Below are 27,800 nucleotides of genomic sequence, written 5' to 3'. Positions count from 1 at the left end.
GCAAACAGCCTTATTTTGCAGCCTGTCTTTAGCATATCCCACACTTTCACTGCCACCTTTTAATCCCACATATTTCCAGCCCCTGCTGATTTCCTTTCAAGCTCCTTTTTGCTTGTCAGTTTCTTTAAATGTTCCTCTCCCAGAACCTTGCATTAGAATCCACCTCCTGTCTTTTTACTGAGCCTGTGTGTCCCAGAACATTCCTGCTGCCTCAGCCTGAGATTTTCCATTTTGAACTTTCTAAGAACTAATCCAAATTTTAGAGGGAACAAAAACCCACAGAAGAAATCTCCCTGCTGTCAAAGAATTTTTAGTGGATAGTTTTTTCTGGTTTTAAAATAAAGGCTTTTGTATTAATGAAGAAATAAAATGAATGTAATTTGTTTTACTTTCTGTTCTAATCCTTTAATTTCTTTTTCCAATGTTTGTATTTTATTCGTGTTGACTTGAAAATGAAAGGATGAGTCAGTAGGACTCAATCATTCATAGCAGAGGAATTTCCCAAGTTTAACTTGTTCTGTCAGTGCAGACACTCTTCCATCTGCATTTGATGTGGAAAAGCAAATCTTGATTTCCAATGCATTATATCATATGGGGAATTTTAAATGTTAATTAATATGTGATACCTGTGAGTGCACGACCAGCTATTGCCATTTCTTAGCTTTTCCTAACAAAACCCACAGTGTCTTCCCCAAGGGTTCCACCACAAAAATGAATATTTTCTATGGTAGTAGCAAAATACCAGCAGAGAGACCCCCTTGAACCAACAGTTCAATGAGACTATCATTTTCTCTAATGTACCCACCTAAGAAGCTCTTATTAATTGAGAGGGAACTCAAAGAGCACAATGAGAAGTAAAAATGATTCCTTCCAGGCCTCATGGTCACATCACAAAACCAGACCAGCTCTAGAGGCAGACAAAGAATTTGCTTGTACCCAAGGAAGGATTTTGTGTTCAAAATAATGAGAATTTCCTGCAATTACCCAAGGTTTAGTCATTTCTGCACTTTACAGTCCTGCCTTTCTAAGGCTGATGTCTGCCTTAGCAGACATATTTTAAGTGTTCTAACAACCCAAAAGGAGAGAAATCACAAATGCTTAAAGGGTAGATGTAGCTCAGAACTGCAATAAGGCCCCTGCAGAAGTTGACATTTTTATTCACAACAAGCAGGAGGGTTGCAGAAGAGTTTAAAACTCACCAATGATGGATATTGGCTTCCTGGCAAAGCGGATCCTCCCCTGGAAGCCAACATATTTACTCCTGCAGCCTGCAGACCACAGCCGGACCAGGTACTCAGCACCAAAAAACACCACCAGAACTATTTCCTAACAGAGGGAAAAGCACAAGAGATCAGAGTTGAGTTTTTCATTAAAAGTACCATTTGCACACCTAATTTATCCATAGGACTAATCAGCAGGGACTTCCTTCTTGTGCTTGAAAACCGGGACATTATTTGCCAGCTTTCAGTTTAGTGAGACCTCTCCTGACCCCCCAGACCACTGAAAAAGAAATGGAGTGAGGTCCCACAATGACATCTGCCAGGTCTTTCAGTACCCTGACATGAATCCCACCAAGCCCCATCATTAATTCAGCTGTAGCAGCAAGTCTCACACACACTCAGGAGATTTTATCATCCCCCCACTGTCACAGTTTTCCAACAGAACTCCAGACTTCCCAGGGCCCATCATTATTGAAGGCAAAGGTGAAGAGGACATTAAATGTCTCTCCTTTGTCTACATGGCTGTTTTTGAGGTGACCTACTTGTCCAGCGATGGCCCAATGCTGTTTGTAATTCCTCTTTTGCTATGAACATATTTGTAAAGGTCCCTTTTACTGTCCTTCTCAGTGCTGGCCTGCTTGAACCCCAAACGAGCTTTGGCTGCACTAATTTTCTTCCTACCTTGGGGACAGAATCTTCTCCCATGTCCCCCAGCCTCCTCTACACTCTCCTTTCCTCCTTAAGATCCCTGCTCAGCCAAAGACGCTCTTCTGGCCAGCTTTGCTTGACTTCCAACCCTTTGGAACTGTCTGTTCCTGTGCTTTTAGGAGATGGCCCTGAGAAGGTGACCAGCACCCAGAGTCCCCAACACCTCCAAATGCAGATTCCCAAGAGACTTTACTAATCAGACTCTACTGCTCTCCACACATCCAGGATCAAAATTTTGCCGACAGTTTCTCTTCTATCACCAAGTTTTGAAACTTGGCTCCTTCAAGGTCACCAAGACCAGATAACCACCAGCCATCACTTTGCCCACAAGTCCCTCCTAAACAACAAATCTAGGAGGAAACTCTCCTAGTCAACCATCTGCACCAAGAAGTTATCTTCAACATGCTCAGAAATTACATTCCCAGTTGATATCTGGGATGGTAAAATCACCCATAAGGTTGGTGACAGAAGTGAGCTGTAAATCCAGTGTGTAAATAAACGAATTATCAGTATTTTAATATTGCTCCCCTCTTCAGCCCTGCATGACCAAGGATAGGTGTACTTTGAAATACTTCTAAAGAAAGCAGATTAGCAAAGATCACAACGTGGGCAGATTCCTTGAGATCTTTGTTCCCCCCTTCCTTGTTTTCCTCTCTGTTGCAGTGTGGCAGCACAACCCAAACACAACTTCTAGGCTTTGTTCCAACTCAAACTGTACCCAGTAATTCAGAGTCACCAAACACCTACTACATGAGTTACAGCTCTGGAAAATGTTTGCATTTTGACTCGAACATACCTGCAATCTGCACCTGGGGGAGTCTAAAGCACCCGAAAAGCAAAACACACTTAAATCATAATTTTCACTGAATGACAATACCAACTTGGTTTTAAAACTGACATTCTGAATGCTCAAGAGGGATCAAAATATTTCAAAGCTGGGGAAAAAAAAATCTCCACATTAATATGCAAAAATTCATGTCAATTTTGATTTTTAACCAAGTTAGGTTAACATCTCTATGTTCACTTCTGCCTCCATATTTTGCCTGGAATGAGAACCAGGAAAATATGCACAGTCTTCCTCTTTTTTGCATGGCACTTTCAGCCTGAATAAACCAAGGATTAGTACAAAACTAAGAAAGCTTACAGTCATTTTCAAGGCAGAAGCACAAGAAAATACACAGCAAATTAACTCCCCAAGTTCCATTTTTTAGTATATGTATTATCTAGAGCATCTACAACTAATTCTAAGTTTGCATTCTCCCTACAGTCTAAATAGAAATATTTATTCAAGTATAACAGTCAAATCAAATCCTAAGAACAATCTGCAAAGGAAAAGAATTATTGCTTTTCTGGAATCTCTCACTTATTAAATTATCTACGTTTTCAGAAGGTCCCTGATATCATCACTCCAGCATTTTGTTTTTCTTCTTAGGAATCTCTAAGTTGAACTAAATGAAGCAGAGCACTGTTTATGGCAGTGGAAGAATCATTTTCATGGGCTTGCATATTACACTTGCTTTAGGTGAAAAGCTGTGTAGAAAGGAGACAAGCAGAGAAGTGCCAAGGAAGCAAAAACTTCTCAGATTTTCATTGATTATCCTCTTGAGGGCACTTTTAAAAGCTGAAATTAAAACTACATCTGGCCTGAGGGCATTTTATTCTCAGAACTCATCTTGGTTATGTCCAGAAAACCCTGACGAAGTCAATAAGGTTGCACAGTCCATGGAAAGGAAAAAAATAAATTGTTGACAGGAAGAAGGAAAAATGAGGAACTTACATCTTCAACAAATTTGACATTAATTCCTAATCACAGTTCATTTTGTCCTGGACAGGTGTCCACATTACCAAAACCACAGCCATTAACACATTTGTTGGCAGCCTCAGACAGGCCAAAGACCAAAAAAGCACAGAAACTGGACAAACATCACAGCTCTGCAGGTGGTCCCTCAAAAAAAAACAAGGAAGATTATGACATTTGCACTCTTGTTGTGTGTATTCCTAATGCAAGGTAGGAGATGTCCATTTCCAGAGCTGCCAAGGCTGATCAAACTTCACCTCACTAAATCCACCTTAAAAAAAAAAAAAAAAAAAAAAAAAAAAAAAAAAAAAAAAAAAAAAAGCCCTAACCTCCCTCCTTTTCCTCTTCTACACATAAACACTTTTCAGAGCCTTAAATTTATTGCCTCACATTTACCTTCTGGTAAAAGGGAAAAAAAAAACAACCCAGGAATTTTCTGGAAAGTCATAAAAAAGCACTAATTCTCACTGAAATGCTAACAAATGATGGTGAGAACTTGTGGACAAAATATGAACCAGAACAAAATCAGCAAAAAAATATCTTCAAATTAAATTTACATCCATCTGTGTGTCAGTTGGAGATCGTTCTCCAGCCTTCTGCAATTTTCCAGAGCCCTTGCTTTCAAAATGGGATTACACTCACAGCTAACCCACAAACCCTTTTGATTTAGGCTCCCAGCAGTATTTTTCCCCTTCTCCTGGAAGTGGTAAAGGAAGAAATGCATGATGAAGGATTCTCAGCAGATTTAATAAACCTGGAAAGCAGTTTGGCATTAACAGAAAGCCAAGGGTAAACTCTTCTAATGAAACTGAAACCAAAAATAATGAGTGGGAACAAACCATTACTTCACAAAACCATAAAACCATTACTTCATAAAAATAAGAACCATATCAGACTTGATTCTTCACATGCCACAGTCTCTTCCTGTTTTGATCGTGGCAACTCAAATTGCCACAGGAATATTGACAAAAAAATTTAATTACAGATTTTAAACTGGGTCTGTGCTGTCTAACACCTCTCTTCAAGTCAGTAGCAGCATTCCATTACTCTGTGCTTCTCCTTCTTCTCTGGGGAAAAGACCCAAGGCACGTAAGGACTATAATAGTCCTTGCCCTTAAATTAATTTCATATTTCAATTTTTTTTTTTTACTTTTCCGAAGTCTAGCCACTGAATAAATCTTCCCTCCCCGACCAAATTAATAATAAAATAATATATAGTCATGTTTATACTATTTTTAGTAAAACTTCATTTTATTAATAAAATTTAAAAATATACAAAAATAAGTTTAAAGAGAAATATGTATACAACTAACTTCCACCCCTATCTAATTCAATCAATCAAATAAAAAAGCCCTAGTGGAAAAACCATCAACTTTTTTATCCAAGAATGTCATTGATGATCAAATCAAAAAAATGCCCACATTAACACAGAAACCCAACACTTTTAGGCAGGCATGTGTGTGTGTGTAAATTAAATATATAGCCTGGAATTTATAATTCATCCCAGTTTGGTTATGGATAACTGGACTGGGGAAGCAGGAGAGGGAAGTTTGCTGGAGTGATTAAAGTGCACACATGAAAAAGAAGGGTATTTTCTCAGCTGCAGCTGTGTTTTAGGTGGAGAGCACACACAAGGCTCTCTTCACTTTTTTTATTGGAATATTTAGGTCCTGGGGTAAAAGGAGGAAGTGGGATGGCTAAATGAATAGTGTGTGCTCACGGAGATTCAATCAAGGAATGGCAGCCCCAGACAATGAAGCCTCAGAAAGAGGCATAAAGGTTTAATAGTCCAAATGTTTGCACACGTGTACTTATGTCCCAGATTTAATCTGATAACCTGTCTTCAAGGTTTTCCAGTCCTTACAGCTGAAAATGTCCATTTAGTGACCTGTTTAGTTTAATAGCTGCCCAAATGCCACGAAAACCTACTGATACTGAAAATATTTCTTTTCTACCATCATTCTGGCTCTTGCAAAGGTGACAGATGTCCTGTGTGAAAATAGAATACCCAAAATACAGAAGAAAAAATGCCAAATGCTGATAAGTGTCTCATAGTACCATTAGCTTTCTCACACTTCCAACTTTTAGGTGAAACCAAAGCACTCAAAATCTGTTGTTTGGGTACAAGTGGATTTAATATTTCATAAAAAGTACATTTCCATGCACACCTGATGAATAGGCTGAATTTGCTGACTTCCTACCAGGAGTATACTTGTCTTTCATGTTATTGCTGTTTGCTGTTTCCTGCATGGAATGGAGCTGTACATGGTGCTCCCTCTGTGACAGCCACACTCAAGTGAGCTGGGGGAGTCACAGAGGAAGAGTTATTTTTTAATGCTATTTAAGCAGGTAACAATTTTTCTCCAAAGAAAATCAACTACAGCCTCAACTGTTTTTGGCCAGAACTTTTTTCTCAATCGCTTCATTCCGAACGATACCACTGAGGTAAATATAGCCAAATAAAGAATGAATCAGATTCAGTAAGTTAGTACCTGAAATTCTAATTTCTAATTCTAAATTCTAGTTTCTCTATAGATCCACAGAAGCCTCCCAGCTCTCCCTAGCATGTCCCTGAAGGGATCATCTCTGGTAGGAGGGAAAGGGTTTAGCTTTGCTTCTGGAGTGGAAGCAATCCAATGTGAACATGCACTTCAGAATTTTAAATAATTACTTCCATGTTTCTTAACCTTTTGATTTGGGAGAGTATCAATATTTTGAGGAGAGGAACTTAAAAAATCCTGCAGCATCTCTCCACCTTCCCCTCACTCCCAAGAAATGTTTCTCAAGTCTCTTGGCCACATTCTAAAACCCTTTTGCACAGAGAACTCCACTGAGCCTCAGTGAGTCAAATTTGACTAAGGGAATTTTGAGCTGGTTCTTTGTTAATTAGTCTCAGCCTTAATGACTGCACAAGGATTTCTATTTCAGACACTTGAAAAGCACACAGCAATCATTCAGTATGTTCTGTGGTGCATTAGGCACAAGATAATATAATCCACAGAAATAACTGGATTATAATTCACATTGAGAAGCTTGAGAGTTGCATTTGATAACAGAAAAACAATGGCAACTCAGCAAAATCACTCAGCAGACAGCTTGAGCTTATGAAATGTGTTGGAAGACTTGTGGACTCAATTTTTTTCCTAATATGTTTAATGTATGAAACAATATTCCATCTCTATTTTAATAATGCTTTGTGTTGTAATAATACAATATTCCAAATCTATTTTTTTTCATCTTCTCACAGACCAACAAAAAGCAAAGAAGGAAGCAAGGATTCTCCTCCTTTCTTTCTCTCTCAGAAGTTTACAGGAGTAAAAGAACACAGCAAATGCTTCTGAGCCATAAGTTTCTTTTTATTCACATGTATTCTGAACTGGCAGGGTCTGGGTCTCCCACGGCATACAGGAATTAATGTATTTCCTCCTGAGGCAGTTTGCCTGTCAGTGCCTTTATGGCACTGGACACCTCCTGAACACCTGCTGTCACCCAGGCAATCCACATTGCCCAAATATCACAAAATGCCATGAATTATTATGGGAAATAATAATTCAGAAATCCATTTTCAGCTGTAAGAAACAGTGCAGTGAGGCCAGCAGGAAGAGAGGACCTGTGAACTCCATGTATTGCACTATCAAATGATCACTTTATCAAACAGACCTGGGGGAGGCCCTAAGTGTTTGTGCCATGTGGCAAAGACCAGATTTAGAATTATAAACTGGCACAAAGGCAGGAAATAGATAAAAAAATCTGCCTTTTTAACTTTCTAATGCTGACTCTTTGATGGGATGGAGAAAATGCCCTCCAGCCTATTAGAATGAATTTACTTCCCCATAAATCACAGACCACTTAATCAAGCTTTTTGTAGGCTTGTTTCTCCTCTGCTGCAGGTTGGAGGTGACTCAGCATTCCATGACCTGACTACGCAGCTCAGAAAGGAGATGGGGCAAAAAGCAGAGACAAACAGCAACAGGAGAGCTCCGCCACTGCAGACAGGAAAAGTGTGGCCTCCTTTCAAAGCCCTCACTTTGAAAACTCGAATAACACTTGGTGTTATTTCAAAGAGAAAAGGCACCCTGATGACCAGTTCAGAACTGGTTTATTTTTTCAGTTAAATAGTGATATGCCTTAGCTGGCTCAAGTAAGCCAACTATCACTTGGCACTCTGAAGTTTGAGTACTTTGGACAGCCTTGCCAATATTTAGAGCAGGAGGATGTGTGTGTTCATGGCACACAATGCAGAAAAAAAAAAAATCACATAAATCATAAAACTGAGCAGTGACTTCGGGAAAGCCACGTAACAAGGACCCATCTGCAGCCAAAAACTCTTCCCCAAAATCCTCTTCCTAAATACAGCCACAATGGGAGTCTGTGGCCTGAAAAACTTGAGCACCAGCTGGTGTGGGAACTTCTGATTTCACATCTCAGCCTTTTCTCCCAGAGAATTTGGTAATACTGGAGTGCTAATCCACACTAAGTGTTGTCACTACATGAGAATTTCCAGCACCCAAAAGGGCAGTAAGGACTGACAACAGAGGCAACAAGTGAAAATAGTCTTTGAGGGAATTGTGTGCCCTCTGGTGCTGCAGTGCTGTCAACTACAGGTGTTCATGTGTTTGGGGAGAGATGAAAGTGCTTTTTCCAGCAAAGAAACCACTCAGAGGAAAGCAGAAGCATAAAGTCTGTCTCCAAAAGGAAGAGGTACCACAGGGCCTGAACTCATCAGTTGAATCAATATGATTTATAGCAAAACCAGTCTATTTTCTCCAAGTCAAGATTACACTTGATATTCTTAAATTTAAAAAGTAACTAATGTCAAGATACTAAATCAGACAAAACTTTTCCCCTACTCCTGTATCACTGTAATTATACAAATTGTATGTTTATTGTGCTGTTACTCACAGTGTGTAAAAACATCATGTATACGATGAAAATAATATTTTATTCTTGTTTTCAGACTGGCACAGTTAGTGGAAGTTGTCCCACAAGCTAAGAAGCTCTCTTAAGTCTTGCAAGGTCTTTTGCAATTAAATAAAAATAAAAAATAAAAATCAGTCTTTTACAAACGACCATGGTGACCTCTCCTGGTAGAAAAATATATGACCTCTAACCATGAAAACAGATTGATCCTCAAAGGAGGAAGTACACCTGGCCCACTTTATGGTTTATTTTTTCATTCCATATCCTGAAAAATCTAGATGCCATTTATAAATCAAAACTGACAGGCAAACTAGTAGATCATCATGAAAACATTTCAGCCTCTTGCTGCAGAGGCAAAAGCCTAATCAAGGCTTTTTTTTTTTTTTTTTTTTCCACCAGTCCTGCTATCATGGAAGTAAACTGATTTTAGCACAGTGAGGATCAGATGGAGATTTACATTTTGTCTTCTCTTTGTAAGTGCAAAGGACAGACATTTCCTTTGAGCCCAAGCAAGAGCATCAAATAAAACAAACACTCTGATATTCTCCCCTTGGTCTATTCACAAACCTTGTCTGGATTGGTTTCACACCTGACAAGAAATTCTCTGAGACCATCCAGATATCTTGAGAACATCAGTGTAATGACATCTTTGAGATACAAGGCTCTGGTGTCTTAGGACACATCTATAGCTACATCTGTCACCAATGTCTCATCTGTACTCCAGTGACTCGTATTATTCAAAATTGTACTTGCCACACCATCTCGCCCTCCCCAAGGAAATACAAAAACATTTCCATGTCTTCAAGTACCAAATGTTATTCCTCTCATCAGGCCTTAGCAACTTTCAACAGGATATTTTTTGAAATTTGATCCTTCCCAAGTGTTAATCTAGCTGAACATAATGAAAAGCAGTTTTCTCACAAGTGGGAAATTACCACAAGCATCACATGGCAGCATTTATTTGCTGCTGAGGGTTATACAAAGAATTACAGGGTCCTCCACTCAGGAGAGAAACAAACCAATTTCATTTTGAACTTGGTCCAGTAAATGCTTTGGCCCAGTTTTGATTCTCACACACTGGCATTATCCTCTGTTCCCAGTTTCAAGAAAGCAGGCAGAATACACAGACAAAGGTTTCCATATTTTGGAGAGATAAAACTCTGCTTTCATCAACAGTCAGCTGTGGTATGAAGTAGATCAGAGTTATGATCCTCCCAGGAGTAAAGGGAACAGCAATCTACACAGTTCTGTGGGGTGAACACTTTCCTGGCTCAAATGGGAGACCCAGCTGGAAATTCCTTCAGGTAAAGGTGGGAAGAGGTTCCTGCTTCAAGCAGGAGTCCAACCATTTAACTCCCAACAAGAAGTCTCTATGAAACTCTATGAAAAACTGATTTAATTAGCTCTAAAAAACAATCTTTTGAATTGAAGTCAACTTATTTCAGACCAAACCAATGTAAGACAAATGCATTCTAGGCAAGTGACTCTACAGTAGCCAGCAGAACAGCTGCCCTCTGTACTGGCCATTTCTAGGAAGGCAACTAAGGAAACAGCAGAAGGAAAAACTCCAGAGAGGCATCCTCCAGGGTGAGGCTGTGACACAAGGAAGCCAAGAAATTGTTCCACTGACTGCGCATGATTCATTTGTTAGATGATAACACCCCCTAAAAATAGCTGGCAGTGCTCTGTGGGCACTCTGAGAGCCACAACATCTGTCTCCATCTCGTTACTCTTGGTCCAACAAAGTGTCTGCACACACACATTCCATCTGCACAGGAACAACCAGCTGAGCCAGGATCGCTGTGTCCAGCAGTGCCTGTGCTGACCTGCAGTCACCACATCTCAGGGAGCAGCAGAGGACCACACATGATTGGCAGAACACTGCACTCTGCTTGACACTGAATTGTGGCTTAAAGGCCAAGCAGCATTTGTTACAGGATTAACTTTAATCAAGATCTCAGGATAACTCTGGGATCTAATGACGGCTCAGTCAACAGCATGGAAAAGCTGCTCGTGCTAATGCAGCCTAAGCCATAGGGAAACAGAGAAGTAACTGGTTTTTATTTTCAAATCAGATTGAAAATCAAACTCTATCACATTAAAAGTCACCATTTAGCAAAAGGAAACTACAGTAAGAATACTGAGATCATCACACACTGAGATCAGAGGATTTGAGTGGCTAAAATACAGATATTGCAAGGAACAGTTTGAAAGTTATTTACTCTGTTTTTATCAAGGATGTTTAATTTCCATTTTTTACTCCCTAAAGGTGAATAGAGGTGGGGGGAAACAGTGGAGAGATGTTGTCTAGTGTCCTCATGCAAGTTATTTGTACTTTTGATTCCCATCAAGCAAGCACCAAATTCAAATCCAAATCACTGGTGACAGCAGTGTGATAGGAGTTCTTCCTTCCTGTTCTGTAAAGCAGCAAACCAGGCTGACAGAATCACCTACCTCTGAAAAGCAAAGTTCTTGGCCAACTTTTTACCACAGGACTTAGAAAATACACATTTTAAAAATTCATTCCTATAGAATACCCTGTTCCATGCTGCCTAAGACTGATGAACATCTGTTGTCCACTCTAAGAGATACACTTTGGGAAAAGTAAGTTCATAAAAACTGGTAATCTAATAAATGTCCTCATAGTTCAAGGATATAGAAAATAATCATCCCCATTAAACTGTGACCTTTCTTTAATGTCCATTATTTTAAATGTCCTGGTAGCATGCTTTGCATGAGGATTTTTAACAGTTATCTCCCCTTGCTCACAGAAGGCAATTCAGGTTTAGTCAAACTCATCAGCCCTCCCCAAAAAAAAGTTCACTTACCATCCAGAAAAGAGTTCCAATGGCAAACTCAGAATAGTGCTCTATAGTAGACAGTACACTGAATATTAAACAAATCAGCACCAGGAGAAATCTGGAAAAAGAAAACAGTGTTTAGTGACTTGTCAAGTTGAAGTGTAAATCTAGATCTAGTTTTTTCTCTCTCATTCACATAACTTTTTTATCACAAATACTTTGTGCTTAATCAGTCAATTCTTCCTTCTCAAGTGAGTATCATCATTTCGTATTCATTCAGCTTTCAGAAACATGGAATAAAAATGGCAGGAAGGCTGAACACAGGAAATCAACAAGTAAATGTCAGATTATCGAATATATTTCTCAGGGAAGGTTGTCATAGTGAATATTTCATGTTTCACTGATTACTGTACAACTTCACAAAGACACAAACTACACTCAGTGGGTTTCGCTAGCTTTTATATGAAAATTACAGGTGGAAAAGCTTATCAGGAAGGGAAAATCTCTTGTACAGCTTAGAGACCAAGATGAATTCCTTTGGAGTTTATCCACAGTCTCACCCCAGTGGACACTTTTATCAGTGTTCCAGAAGAAGAGATGAAATGCACCTCATCAAGTCCACAGCTGACACAAGCCCAGGAGTTTGGTCACTGAGATTGAGGGCAGAGCCCCTGGTTTATCTGTGAAAGCAGTGCTGTGTTACAGGGGGTACAGAGATCTGTCCAAGGCAAAATAAAATAAAAAATAAAATTTATTCCTTCAGTGAGCTGCTGCACTGCCCAAAAAATAAACCAGCAGAGGGGACAGAATCCAGCATTCCTGGAGAGTGATGCTCCAAAAAGGAAAACCAGAGCAAAGCCTTGAGGACAGACACTGAACACAATTCCTTTGGCAAATGGAAAAGAACAAGTCGATCGGGGTCCAAAGCATAAGGGTATTGCCAGTGTCCAACACTAGAAGAGTCTAGGCTTGGAAAACTGCAGAGCTTTAGCCTTTTCTTTACACAGCAGCACTGCCTTCCATGTAAAGAAAATGCAGATGCAAAATTAAGGTAAGCAGGATCATAGGAACCTCTTTTTCTTATACATTTAATATGAGATCAGTACTGAGTACCCCACTCCGTTGGATGCTGTACCAGGGAGTTTCTTTATCCTGACACCTTTCATTTCCAATCAGCAATCCCAGTGATAGGTACAAGAAGAAAGACACAAAAAGGTGAACAGACTTATCCACACATCAGGACAGTGTTAAAGGCCCACAGAACTCTCCTGCAGCTCAGACTATCCTCCAGTCAATGGTCAGTCAAAGGGAACATTTTCACTTTCAGGGTGTAATATCAAACAACTCCAGCAGAGATCTACAAAGGGACAGTCACTTCATCTGAGTGCAGACTCTTAATTCCTTCCAGATCCCTGCCATTTCAGTTATATCCTTTCAAAATACTTTAGTCTGTTTTTACTGCATTCACTAGTAATACATAAAAAATCCATGGAGAATTCACATTCTACATATTTTCTATCAAGACCTTGAGGATGACAGTGTACTTTACACCTTTTCCACTCTAAAAGAAGCAAAGAGAAAGAACAGTATTGTTACATACCCTGTAGATATTATCACTACATCTTTAATCATATCTCCTTTTAGGCTTCCAAAAAAGCAACCAAAAAGAGGTTTACCAAAAAAAATCGAGATAAAATTATACAAAGAGATGAGCTATAGATGGACAAGGATGTAAAAGGGAAGACAATTGGTACCTATTTTTTACTGAGAGACCCCAAACTGCCAACACAGCCAGATCTTGTAACTTTGAGCTAATTGGTGCTTCTCTCCTGGTTTTATGTATTGAGATTGGTGTGGTTTTTTCTTTGTTTGTTTGTTTGTTTGTTTGGGGTGGGTTTTTTGTTTGTTTGTTTGTTTGGGGTGGGTTTTTTTTTCTTTGTTTGGGTGGTTTTGTTGTTGTTGTTGTTGTTGTTGTTGTTTTTGGGGGGGGTTGGGGTTTTTTTGGGTTTTTTTTTTCCAAATCACACGCACTAGAACCATTCAAAGGACCCTTTAAATACACCTAATTCATGGCACTATATCCTCTGGCCAGTGAGTGTCACTCCTGCCCACTGAATAGCAAGGGCAGCTCACAGGAGCTCAGTATGGATTCAGTTGCAGTGGGGACAAAGTCAAAGACAAGCAGAGATTAATGAGTTAGTGAGGGCATCAAGAAGAGGGAATGGAAGAACATAATCACAACCAGCATGGAAGTAAATCTGCCTATCCTTTACTGGACTTGCTGAGAAACTGGATTTGAGACAGATGAGGGACAGTTTTTGGTATTCTCAGCCAGAGTCAGATAGACTTAAGAAGGTAAAAATAACAGGAGTGTGTCAAGGTAGATACAAACCCAAATACAAGCCCAAAATATTTCTCATCCAGGCAGTGATCTCACAGTAGATAAACTCCAACCCAGGCAACAGTTCATGGATGGACACATCCTCAGTGTGAAGAAGCTGGGACTGCTTTCCCCTTGGATTTGTATATCTGGAGAGGGAGGCAGGACAGGTCTGGAGCTGAGAGCCCTGAGGAGCCATTCAGGACCCCTGGTTTACACAGCAGCTCCACAGCCAGGGTTTAGCCATGGCTGGTGATGTCCCTGTGTGCACTTGCAGCAGTTTATGCTCAGTGCTTACCACAGGCTGTTGAAAAGAAGCCACGGGTGGAGTTTGGTGAGTAGGTGGTATCTGAGTTATGACAAAAGTGCTGCAGACAAGTAGTGCAAACAAAGGTCAAGTCCTCCCTGCACCCCAAGTAAATCCACTCCCAGAGAAACCAACGATCCTTTTGCACTTTTTCTCTAGCACAGTGGAGCAGCATCTTCTTCCCTCTCTAGTATCTCTGAGCCAGTAGTCAGTGCATGCTGCCTTCACAGCTTCCTTTAAATTACTGCCACTGTCACCAGGTCACACCCCATAATGCAGGTTAGCTTGGACAAGTCCATACTTAAAGATAAACAGCTCAATTAACTGCCAGCTGATCTGCAGAACCCAACAAGCTGCAGCTCTCTTGGCTCTCAGGAAATCAGGAAAACTCCTTGTGGACTGCTCCTGACAGCCTCTGGAATGCTAAACATAGCTCTAACCAATGACCTTTCTAAACACACTGGAGGAAAAAAACTTGGGCAAGTGCCAAATTCCCTGTAAAGAGCTGGATGCATGGTGCCACAGGCAAACCTCCAGCAAGGCTCCTCACTGAATACCTCAGGGTTTGTCTCAAGGTCTCACTGCAGGTGTTGGTTTGAGGGACAAGGTGTTCCTCTAAAGGCAATAGCAAAGTCTACCAGTGTTAACTTGTGGGCAAGTGCCAAACAGATCCTGGGTCTCCTTTAATATTTCTGATTGGATTTCTGGGATACCTATAGGTAAGGCAAGTGGATGGGTGTGTGTTTCATATTGCTGACTTGGGGTGAAGCTATTTAAAGCTTGTCATATGGCTATTCCCATTTCCCCACCAGCTCCAGTCTGGCTTCCTCATGTTGCCCCTGTTATGGATGCTCCCTCCTGAAAAGGACAATTCTCTGTGCTGTAAGGGTGAGAAAACAGGGTGTGATTATTTACTTGTTTGCAGGGAGTTATTTACATCCACAGAGAACAGTTTCATCTGCTGGCAGCGGTTCAGTTCCTAAAGGGAGGAAGTTAATAAGGCAGAGATAAAAATAATTACCAGCTAGTAGAGTTGGTCAATTCTTTCCTGTCCTGGAAAGCAACTGAGGTTCTCCTTTCTAGTACTTTGTCCTCTTTCATTCTTTCTGCGATTCTTGAGGATGTTGAGCCACAATCTGAGCTGTTACTTCCACAAATACTTCTTTCTCTTTTTCAGCCATAGAGCTACTAAAAATAGTGAAGTATTTCCTCTCAAAACACCTGGCTTTCTTTTCCTTTTTACTCTTTTTTTTCCCCTGAAGATGGAAATTTATTCCTGATTTGCAGGTTCTTTTTCATTCCCTCTTTGAGCAGAAAAAAAAAAAAAATTACTTATCAGAGGGAAGAGGAGTATCTGAGAACCTCCCATTTGGTTTCAGACTCTCATAGAACAGCGTTCACACTTACAGAAGATGAAGTCATGCTTTCCCAAGAGACATCTTGTTAATGTAAACTAAATTTTAGTATTTATTGACTTCTCCTCAGTTCCTTAAGTGTCAGGCATACACAAAAATACAACTGCTTTCTCATCAATGCTTTTAGACCTTCATCCTGAAATCTGTCCCATGTGTGAACCAGATTAAAGAGGCAGTCCTGTTAAAGGCTGCAAATTAGTGCTTCTTTATGTCCTGCTCCTCCTAAACATTGCTTCTTTCAGAAAGTAGCTGTTGTGACTGTAAACATATTTCTGTTGCTGTTGTAGCCAGGGACAAATTCTATTTAATAGATTTATTGACCATGATCACACTTCACTGCAGGCTACAAACACTGGGAACTAAGGAGGTTAACTGGACACTGAAAGTAAAAACGATGTCAAGCACTTTCTCCAGGGTGAACCTTCTCAAGGTCATGCTATAACAAACTTATTTTCCATGGAAGACCAGCCTAATGGAAGTTCTAAAAGGAGGAGCAGTCAAAATTCTGCCTTTTAAGTTTTGCAGCAAATAATTCCATTTCTAGCAAGAACTGTGCATGTGGGGCTTTGTGTTTTATCTCCTGCAGATAAATCCAACTGAAGGGCTGATATCTCATGAGATGCTCGTGAGAATTTTATCTCTTGCACAACAAAAAATAGATGGGTGGGGAGGGGACAAACTTGTAAATTCACAGAGAGAGATATACTCCTTGGCAACCAAGTCCAAAACAGTAGCTTTGTGACTTTCTGGGCTTTACCAAACTTCATTGACTCTGTAAATTTTTGTTTAGAGAAAAAAAAAACACTTTTACAAAAATAGGAGTTCTATAATGAAAGCAAATCAACAAAAAATATTATGGAAAAGCCACCGAAACCTATGCTCTGTAGTATCGAGAGGCCTGGACTATGGGTTGCTGATGATTTTAACACAACCGGATGTGTCCTGTTCCTTCCTCAAAACTGAGATATTGTGCTTCTCTTCACTCTGTGAAAGCCCTCCGGGTAGATAACTACAAATGGCTTCTACGTGTCTTCAGCTCAAAGTACATGGAAACCCTTCCTTTTGGGTTCCTTGGATAATTCTTTATTCTATCTGCTACTTTCTCCAGAAGATTTGAGCAGCCTGGTTTAGTGGAAGGTGTCCCTGCTCATGGCAGGAGGTGGAACTCAATGATCTGTAAGGTCCTTTCCAACTCAAACTGTTCCATGAGTCCAAGATACGAAGCCAAAATGTTCTGGCCTACCATCACAGCAGGGGAGAAGAAATGCAGTTGCTTCAGCTGGACTTAACTTAAAAGAAAAATGGATTGAATTGAGGCTAATTTGTCCAAGTAAATCTATGTGCAACTACACCCATTGGAGCTTCAGCTTTTTTCTGGATGACAAACTAGAGAGTTGTCTCAAGGAGACCAAAAGCTTTAAGTCAGCCTGTTGTTAGGGACAATAAATGAGTTTAGCAAACAGAAAGTTCTTTGAGGGGCTCCAGCAGCATGGGCTGCTTTCTATTTTAACTGGTCATTTTGTGGCAAGAAAACTAAGGAGAGCATTTTTCTTTTTTCATACTCTAAAAGTGCATGTTCTCATTCCTGAGTGAATGAAGCACTTTCTTCTAAATGGGACTCTACAGTCTCATGTTGAATAGCCATGTGCTTCTGGAAAACATTCCTGCTGCTCTGAATAAAACCTCACTCCTCGTCCTTACAAATTTTTGTTATCTGAAGGAGTTTCTAAGTTATGAAGAGAAGGTTGTCCATGTGCCTTTGTCGGCAAGTTTTGATGTCCCTCAGTTCTCTCATAAATCTATTTCCAGGCTCCTGAGGTTTGATGTGTTTTTGAAAGGTCTTGTGCTTATCCATATGTGATCATACACAAATTAGAGTTGGTTGGAAATTTGGTAAAGGGACAATTTTTCTGCTGAAAATACCAATCTGTTAAAGTTAGAAATAGTCTGGGAATGTGCTGGTTTCAGCAGAAGTGGAGAAGGAGGCCAGACAGGTTTTAATGGAAACTTGCCTGGCTTTGGACTCCTACTAACAGGGAACATGCCTAGGAGAGAATTTGGCCATATCTGATTTTCTTTTTTCTACCCCAGAGATATTTTCAGAACTTTGAAGCCCTCAACCAAAGGAAAAATCTGCCTATTACATGGATATACTGAGGATATCTGTTTTCAGCTGTCTCTTCTGGGTTGCACCCAGAAATGCCCAATAGCCCCAACTGGACGTAACATTTCCTATCAGAAATAACAAGTCAACGTTTCTACAACACCAAGGGAATTTAAAATTTCACCTATAAACAGACTCACCTGCATGTACAGAATTCACCACAAACAGCTAAAACCAATCCTGCTCAAACCACAGCATGAGCCACACATCCTACAAAAAAAAATCTCCCACCAAAGAAGGTGGGAGATTTCTTTCTACATCTACTGACCCGAGCTGTTGTACGTTATTTATAAAACATCCACAGCTCCCATTAGTAATGAGCACTTCACATTTCCAAACATTTAACAGCCCAACTTAATTGCTGTTCTTTGAAGAGCACTAAGATCTGGATTTTGCTTTTTCTACGAGTTTATCTGGCAGTACTTAAGAACTGACAAAGTGCATTCATGCATCACTTACAGTCACCAGGAGCACTGATCTTACTGAACCCTTTATTCAATGTCCTGTCTTTTCTGGGATTTAAGCTCCTTGATTCCATTGAGTGCCTGTATTTTCCACTGACATTTGTGCTTCTGTGTTTCTCTTGTTTTTATCTCTGTATGTCTTGCAATCTTCCATTCTGATCCTATAGCTAAGACTTTCTAGAAGAGACATAATCAGTTCTTTAAACAGGAAAAAACCAGTCTATCTGATGACTTCAGTGTTGATGATTCTGATACTTTTATCACATCAACTCTGACTGTAGCATAAAAGTCAGTAGGTTTTGGCATGTGATTTAGGACACACCTCCAAGGGAACAGGAAATTCCAACCACCATTTAAAACGTGACACCAGCTTCCTCATAGCACTCACATTAAATAATGTCTTTTGTGTTCAGAAGCAGAAAAGGGAAAGAACAAATGTGTATGGTGATGCTGTTCAAATACATCCACTAATCTAATGCCAGCTTGATCATCAGAGAGACACATGAAACACTTTTTCTTTTTTAATTTGGCACCATGTGGACTCCACAAGTTAATGAGCAATTGTAACATTAACACCAAGGAATATCTTTTTATTTTGCTGTTTTTTGTAAAAACAGAGGGTTTTTTTCCACAAAAGCATAACCGAATTCCATCAATAGCACCATAGCAGTGTCAGCCTACAATATTTGTTTTCACTACAGAAACAACATTAGCCCGTGGGGGCAGATGTTAATGTATATTAATTGCTCAGATTATTACAAAATTGAGCTTCTAGAATAAGATGGATTGAATTTCTTACAGAAATGATGGAAAAAGTCATCAATAATTCAAAAAATGAGACTAGAACTTACTCATGCTGTGGCTTTGTGCCCTGTGGTTAGGTGACTGTGCCTAACACAAAGTACTCCAAGATCCAAGTTCTTCCCTAGGAGCTTTCCTAAAATCTCTCTCCTGAAAAGGCTCCTTGGTGCCAAACAAGCTGAAGGACCTCAATGTGAAGTGTTTTCATCTTGGGGATATTAATTTTTCTCTCCTCTAGACAAATGTCTGTTTTAATCAGATGAGAAGAAGCAGAGTATTTTGGACATGTCTCATTCCATGTTAGCTGGAACTCGCCAACTGGCTCAAAAGTTCTTGGTAAGGCCCTTTCAGACAGACATGCTCAGACAGTGTGGTTGCAGAAACCTCATTTCCTTAGAAAGAGAGGCTAAAAATTAATAACTGCTCCCATGTATTTTTAGAACAACCAAGTCCTGGAACTTTACAGAACCCTGAAGACAATTTTCTTTCCTATCAGCGCGCCTTCATTAGCAACTTCAGCCACTCCACCACCTCATCCAGCTGAACATGCAACCCTCAGCAATAAGAAGAGCATCCCACTTTAATGAATAAGGGTTGTTCTTGAGTTTCTTCCCTTCAATGCTGCTCCTCTTTTGGTATCTGAAATTTGTCATCAGAGACATCTGCTTAGCACCTCTCAGTAGTTAGTACAGAGATGAAAAGTAGCCACTGTAGCTCTAAACTGAAAACTTTGTCAGTGACATTTCTATATAAAATTCCACATAAGTAACTGTTATGCTGGCAAGAAACACCTAAACATAATAATAATAATAGTAATAAATAGGCCTTACTCTTATGAAAGCACACCATGTCCAGAACTAAGCTGTGACATCAAGGTCAAAGCCAGAATCTCAAAAGCAGCCATGTGCTTATAATTACTCTGAACTTTAGTTGTTGCTTGTGTTGGTCGTATTACAATCACATCATTGGAAAAAGCAAAATATCTGCTTGCATTCTGGAGATAATTGTGGAAAGGACAGAAATGGGAATTTGACAGTCCCTTTGAGATAAACAGTTATAAATAATGGGTTATACGCTCCATTTCCAGATAAAAACAGGAGCTGGAGAACACTGTGCTAATTTCAGTTCACTAAAGAGCTGCTACACTCAAAGAATCAAAATATATGCAGGCAAGTGCCCCATTAAAAGGAACCACTAGACCCTTACATATTTTCCCTTTTAAAGTTCTTTACATCAGCAACAGTTGTACACCAAACAAAAATGAAATATCAGCCAAAATGGTGGCTCTGAACTTCTGCAATTTCATTAATGGAACAGGACTAGCATTTCTTACATGGAACTGAAGGAAGTAAAAAAAAAAAAACTGAGAAAACAAAGTCTGAGGAGAAACAATAATAGGAAAAAATTTGCAATTTTTAATTGGTCCAAATAATCTGAATTCACTTGTTTATGTATTACTCACAGTGACACGAACATTGGTACACAGAATTTTTTCTAAAGGAAAAAAATGCTCTGCTCCCTTTCATAAACATGTTTTTGATCTTTTGTACTTTCCTCCCAAAGCTTTAATTCTGTGACATTATTGATGATGTTCACATTTTTGTAAGGATCGTTCACTTTTAATTATTCAGCCCTAATTTTTCAGTTGAGTTTTTTTTCAACAATCTGCCAGGAACAGGTATGTGTGTGTGTGTGTGTGTGTGTGTGTGTGTGCGCAGATGGGATTCTCTTTGAAGGAACTGCAGGAGTGAGTCTGGAGGAGGAGAGGGGTAACAAAGTAAATGTAGGGCAGGTCACACTGCAACTTTCTGGTGAAAAAAAAAAAAAAAAAAAGAAAGAGAACTTTGCCTCATTCCATTCCAGTCTTGGCCAACTGTGTTAGCGCTGGTTGCAGCCCCATTAGACCACTTGCTGACATGCTGCAACTCCTTAAGGTCCCAAAAGCTCCTCATTTCCTGCTGATCTAGATTCCTGCCATTACTTGGAGCTGATGAAGCGTAGGAGGGCTCCGGTGAGTGCCAGAAGCAACACAAGTTGTGCAGCAGAAATGTGTGTCCAGAAAAGAAGAGAAAGTGACAGAGGAGCACCAAGTCCTTTTGGCATTGGTAAACCACCATGCCACCTCTTGGAAAACCATGCTCTAGGGAAAGACGTTTTCCTTGTCTGTACCACACAATTCCCAGAGACAGGCAGCATCCCATAGGAATAATTGGGAGCAACAGCCATTACCCTCTCTGAGTCACCATTTGGAGGAGTTGTTTCCCCAGAAATCTCAAGGCAGCCTGCAGAGCAGACTTCATGGCTACCCTAATTCTGTATTTATGAAATGTTTCGCAGTCGAACCAGGTGGTCTGCAGAATTTGCCAGATGATTTGCAGCGTTATTTTGCAATTATTGTGCACAGTTTTATACGAAATTTAACAAGTGATTTTGATCCACTGAGAAAATAACAGTGGGACAATGTTTCAAGGTGCTTAATGTGCAGTACAAACCTGACTGAAGACCATCCACTCTTTCCCACTGGGGTAGGTTTCTGCTGGTGTCAGAAGCTGAACTGGTTATCCAAGTGTAACTCCAAGTTTAACTATCCCAGGACAATAACAGCTGGCAGGAGCAAGTTGAGTGCTGGAGGTGGACGAGGGGAGCAGAACTGGTGCTGCCTTGTGAGATCGGCTCACCTCATCCCACAGGAGGTTATGGGATGCAAAGGCTGCTCTAACTTTTGAAATAGAGCAAAGTCTAACAACTCATTTAACAAGTGGCCAAACCAACACAAAGTGACCTGGAACAGCTGCAACTTCTCACTTCAGCTTTTGCAATGTTACACAGCAAGAAAATGGCAGGCCTGAGAACACAATTAAGAGTCCCTGTCCTGGGCCTCCCTCTTGCCTTGGACTTTCCTCCATTCCCATCCAGCCCATGGTTTCTCCAGTGCCTGACAGAGCCCTTCCAGCTGTGCTGACTCCAGGGGTGATGTGACATCCATTTGCTAAGAACTGGACGGAGACCAACAGCTCCTTTTGTATCTCCCCACAGCCACCACTGCTTCTTCTTCTTCACTATTGACTTGGACAAGATTCAAATTAGTTGCCTTTGGGTGAAAGGTTCCTTGTCCCATCACGAATTCCACGCTCCCACTTTTCCCTAGGTCCCAGCTGTCATGTCCTACCCCTCTTCCTCCCAGAGGCTCTCTGAGCTTCTTGACCATTTTCAGCTGTCCCCTTTGTGCCTGATCTCCACAACTTGTTTTTCCTCTTTCCTTTGTGCCTCTTTGTAAAGTCAGATTCTCTTTGTTCTTGAGCTATTGTACTGTTTTCCTCCCGTTTCAGCATCACCGAATCAGCATCACTGGCACCAGTCTCAGCTTCCACCACAAACCAACCTGGACCTCAGTGTCTCAATCCCAGGTTCTCCTCTCTCCCTCTTTCACCACACTCAGTGTTAACCAGTTGTCCCGCTCCCTCACTTCTTAGTCTAAAGGAACCCAGGTTCCCTCTAAGTTTCTGGTTTTTAAACTGAAAAGTTCATCTATCCAGGCAACAGCAGCTGGAAAGACCAAAATTAGCAGTCCCTGCATGCTCCAGAGAAATGAAGATAGGAAAAGGGGGTTGGACTGCAGTGAGCAGGGTGTAACTGAGGGGGAAAATACTCTGGGCACACTCAGGGGTTTCCTGCGCTGTGACATCGCCTCGGGCTGACACAAGGTGGCCTCTGTGGCTCACAGAACTGTGACAAGTGACAGCCAGCCAGGTGGACACAGCATTCCAGCCCACAGTGGAGCCATTCCAGCAGTCACTAAATGGATGTAGGCTTCAGAAATATATCCATCACATAGGTAAGACTCCACCTGCAATTGAATGATTTAAGTGTGTAGGTTTGCCAAGTAACGACAGTGACGTAAATAACTCATCACCAATATTTGCTGTATTTCTTTTTCTGGAGACAAAATATGACATTTGGATGTGATTTAAGCAAGTAATAGCTGAGCAAGCAGATGCTGCTTTTTCTGGCCTGAGGACCACACAGGAAATAACTGGGCTCTAACACAGGTGATCTCCAACACCCCAAGGTTCTTACACAGCCACAGGAATTGCTTGGTTAGGATCAATTCATTGTCAGTTCACAGAGCAGCTGCTTCTCAAGCCCTCAGCTCTTGCTACGTGATATCCTCTGCTCTATTGGGCATTTTAGAACTAAAATATTTCACAGTCCTACACCAGAAAAGTATCCAAGTGAGAAGGTTTTCAAAACTGGCAGGAGGGATTCTCTAGTAAACCCCATCAAACATTTTGTTCTGAAGCCATAATTTCAACTTCCACTAAAACTCCAATAACTCCACTAAAATCATACAAATTCTCAATTTAATTAAGCAAAAATAATTCCATTTTCTAACACTGTTATAAAGTTCTGTAAGAACCTTGAGCTTATTCCCTAAAAAAAAAAAAACTTTCTACGAGTGTTATCAGCAATTATCTTGGTAAATTCAGAATGAGAAGAGGTCACCTCCTGGAGCACTTGCTTTTCCCTTGCCTTGTCTGGTTTTGGAAAGTCAGGTTCTGTCTAGCAGAACTGACCCCAGATCTGAACAGGCTCCAGTCCCTTTTGGACAGAAAGTTTCCTCAAGTTTGTACATGAGTTTTATGATTTTTGTGGCACATGAAGGACAGCCAGGACAGAGCACATCCAGCTCCTCCAGGCTACACAAATATCAGCGTGTACTTGAAAGTTTGGATTTGTTAGGAAAATAGTCATAATCATCAGCATCAGATCAGCTGCACTTAAGATACCTCCAAACCCACACATAAAACATGGGAAGCTTTAAAAAAAATAAAATTACAGGTTGTTCTAATTATAAAATTAAGTGTATTTTAGATTAGTAGTTTATTTTTTTAACTATGTTTTGCTGTAATGATATATAATCTTTTAAGGCATGTTCTTTCCAAAACAGAAACTTGTTATTTAAATGAACACATCATGTAGTTACTGGGATAATTATTAGCAAAAATATCCTTGAGACAAAATGCTTGCCAAAAGCTGTTTCAAATGTTTCCTTTCTAGCAGCCTCAAAGACAAATAACTTTTAAGAGCACTCAATTTACATATTCTTTCATGTAAGTTAGGAATCCATAAAAAAAGCAGTTGCTGTTGGTATTACCAATATTTTTTCCAATTTTCTACTACTGAGGGAGTGTATAAATTTTTATTTTTTTATTTTATCTTAATGCCCATTTTGGAATTAAAAAGTGCATATTAAAAGTCAATCTTAGTTGGGGAATAAGGCAACACAGATAATGAAACAAATACATTTTAGCAAGATTAGTAATCTCAAATAGGCTTAAATCATGACTATTCATATATTTAAATCTACACAAATCACATCTGTTTAGTCCTTAGGAATAAAGCATGCTATAAGCATAGTCCTTGAAAGACGCCCTATCTTTTTGCTTGGAGAAGTTTCATGAATCAAAAAATCCTTTCAAAAATAAGAACATGATGTTCAGGGGGGAAAGGAAGCAAGTATTAATGAGACTATCTATTTAATGCTAAATAGAAGCATTAGGGTTCATCCCTAGAATTACCATATATTTCTCCGGGCAGTTCCTGACTGCAGCTACTGATAATGTTTTTTTTTTTTCCCAAAATACAGTCAGGCCATAGTTTATCTCAGACAAACAGTAATTTCTACACTCTGCATTTCTTTAGGAAATATGCTAATTTTATAATAAAATCAAGGCCTTTTGGCTCAGCAGGCCAGTAAAACTTGCTCTGATCTCAAAACACAACTGGACCCTTTCTACAGCTAAGATGACAAATTATCTTTCTGTTAAGCAGCATTTAGAACAGTAATTGAGGTCTTGCTAAGCTTGACAGATACCATAAGCAACTCAAAGGAAACAGTAACAGCTGGATTAATATACTAACCACTGCTTTACAAGGGTAAATGTGAGCCTTAATTGCCTCCTTGCATGTACTACACACATGGTATAATGAAAAACATTTTGCTAAGTTTGTACTCATTTCATGTTCACAACTATAAATCAATTCAAATTAGCAATGTTATATGTTTGTCTAACAAATCACTTGTTTTGGCTCTTCAGCATGAGCAAAACAAACTTACAAGAGCAGGATGTGTCTGATCACAGCTGGACCTGCCACATTTCCTGCTAAAAAACTGCAGTGTCTGAACTGGAACAGTGTAAAGAGCAGCTCAATCAGCAATGAGAACTGCCAGGAGCATAGAGGACTTGCCCTCAGAAATACCAAATATACATGCACATCCTTGGAAACAAAGATCATTTGAAGAATAAAAAGCCTTCTCTGGAAATGCTAATTGATATAGTGGCTGATTCTTTGAGGAATTGGCTTTTCCACTGCCTTCAGGAGATAATTCATGCAACAGGTTTTGAGCCCAGGAGCTCCTGTACTGATTCCTGGCTGATTCCATGGGCAGTTTCAGATTTTTCTTACACCAAAGATCATGTGAAAATGTAGGTACTTACACAGCAAAATGATAAATAAAACACTTCCACCCACTGGGCCTCTCCAGGAAGTTGTAGACCTGTCCCTGGGTGCTGGTTTTGGTCAGATATTGGCTCTGGAAGCATTCCATGGTCCTGGCTCTGCCAGCTCCACTGTCCGAGCAGGCTGCAGCCTTTGTGCCTTCCCCGGGGCTCTGGGGAATCCTGGATCCCTTATCCACAGAGGGCTCTGCATTCAGTGCCACAGGAGAATACTGCATGGTGCTGAGGTTCCCTCTGACTTCCAGGAATGATGCAGATCTGCTGTTTCCACTCAGAGTGCTCAGCTGGAGAGCAGAGCCTTGATCCTCCCGACGGTGGTTACACACTGGGTACATTGCAGCTTCTCCACCACCACAGGACATCTCACAACAGCACACAGGTATTGCTGTCTCTGATCAATATTTAAAATCATGAAGGAGGGATTGGATGTCTTCCCTGCCCGGGGTTCTCCAGCAGCTGATAAGATGACTTTGTGCTGTTATCTCAGAGCTTGTCTGTGACACGAGTGTGAGCTGCCAGCCTGTCACCTGCTGTCACTCACAGCCTCTGAAATCAAATCAGGAAAACCTGTGAGACAGTGACACGTGCTTGACACCACTAGGAACAGGAAACTGGCAAAGAGGTTGAGACTTCTGGAGAAAGGAAAGAAAATTAAGTTTCAAAATTACATCGTTAAGAAGGAAGCCTAGAACTATTTAAACAGTGCAACACATGTGCAGCAGCAGAGACTTGAGAGCTGATCCTATCAGATTACTTGAAGCTGAACAGTTCTTTAAGTGTCCTGATTAGAAGTGAAGTGTTGCCCAAAACACACCTGAATGAGGATTCTAACTTCTACACCTCAGGAGAATTTACCTAGAGCATCAACATTACTTAAATAAATTATTTCAGTTACCTCAAAGGACCCAATCCTGCAGTCCACAGTACTCTGGGACAATTTTTCTCAGGTGTAAAAATGAGGATGCCATCAATGATAACTGATACTAGGAGATTAATATTGTTACAAGGCAAAAGATCAAAGACTCCTGGCTTGATCCTCAATTTTCTTCAAGACTTTTCATGTTTGCAGCTAATTTTGCTACTCTCAAACAAGTACCTAGACAAAACAGAAAAGACAACAGGGGTGTTCTAGATCAATATATATTTCATGAAGCAGACTTAAGTTGCTGCTAATACAGAGCAGCAATTTCTTAGCAGCAATATTAATAATTTTGTGAGACTGAGAGTGGATGTCTTCTTTTGTACTGCCTTATTTCTCTCCACACCACATTCAGAGTTACTTTAGCCTCAGCAGAATATTTTAGAGAGACAATTGCAGCCTTCACCCCCCCCTTCTTTTGTTAATTAAACCTATTTTTTGCTGTTGCTTAAAGCTCCTCATGTTTAGTGAATGAACTCCTATTGCAATACATCTGAACAGAGCCCTCTAAGTTATTTCACAAAATATTCACAAAGCATACATTTTAACATGACTTTTTACACAAGGCTCACTTCTTAACACCACTCATGGAAAGATGAGCATCACTTCACATTTCCACATCAGTCCTGGAGCAAAGAGAGAAATACATCCCTTCCCTCAGCAGTTCTCTCAATGAACAGCTGGAGGGTGCAAACATTAAAGCACAAAGCCCTTCATCCCAAGCCAGCCTGCAGCAGGTCCCTGGGAAGCACCTGCAAGAGCATTCATTCACTTCGGGGTGCTGAGGACAAGGCTGGCCAGGCAGAGCTGCAAAAGCAGCTCCCTGAACACCTTTCCTGGGCTGCTCCATCCACACACAGACACGGCACAGAAAAACCTGAAAGCAGCCGGCAAACAGCACCTACTTTCTCCGGGCGTGTCCCCTCTCCCGGCGGCCGCTGCACACCGCAGAGTCCCTGGAGAGGTGCAGGAGAGGAGCTGCAGCCCAGCTCTGCCCACAGCTCCCCAAGTCCCACCCTGAGCAAGGCAGGAGCCCTCCCTTTGGGCTGCCTTATATGGCTGCCCTTGCAAAAGGCACAGAAAGAAACCGGGAACAGTTTGGGTGATTTCAGAGAGAAGTTACTTCTGTCTCTTCCTGCTGTCAAAACCAGAAATCACAAGCAGCAGCTGAACTTCCCTCCCAGTCTTTTCCTTATCTGCAGACACTTCATTGTGATGTGATAAAAGCAGCCTTTCCTTGCTGCACATCTTTAAACCCTGAATTCGGTGATGCCTGCGGCAAGCTGGAGGCTCTGCATCCTCCTTTCATACTGGGAAAGTCTAAACAGCAGCTTCAGTTGCTCAGGGTTTTTTCCATCAAAGTTTTGACAAAGCCAAAAGCA

General features: G+C 40.5%; 1 protein-coding gene across 1 annotated transcript in view; it reads right to left on the bottom strand.

Annotated features, from left to right (window-relative positions):
* Positions 1 to 27,410, bottom strand: part of LOC310908498 (potassium voltage-gated channel subfamily KQT member 1-like) — a 410,512-nt gene extending 383,102 nt beyond the window's left edge. Inside the window, exons 1-4 of the mRNA XM_083859598.1 lie at positions 27,324 to 27,410; positions 25,479 to 26,045; positions 11,475 to 11,565; positions 1,200 to 1,326 (exon numbers count right to left, since the gene is read on the bottom strand). Coding sequence (XP_083715724.1) covers positions 1,200 to 1,326; positions 11,475 to 11,565; positions 25,479 to 25,861 — 601 coding nt within the window. The 5' untranslated portion in view covers positions 25,862 to 26,045; positions 27,324 to 27,410. The remainder of the gene's footprint in view (positions 1 to 1,199; positions 1,327 to 11,474; positions 11,566 to 25,478; positions 26,046 to 27,323) is intronic.
* Between the last annotated feature and the right edge of the window lie 390 nt (positions 27,411 to 27,800).

This window comes from Zosterops lateralis (genome assembly GCF_965231275.1).
Source record: "Zosterops lateralis genome assembly, chromosome: 4".
Lineage (NCBI taxonomy): Eukaryota > Metazoa > Chordata > Aves > Passeriformes > Zosteropidae > Zosterops > Zosterops lateralis.
This window is presented reverse-complemented; position numbering and strand designations above follow the sequence as displayed.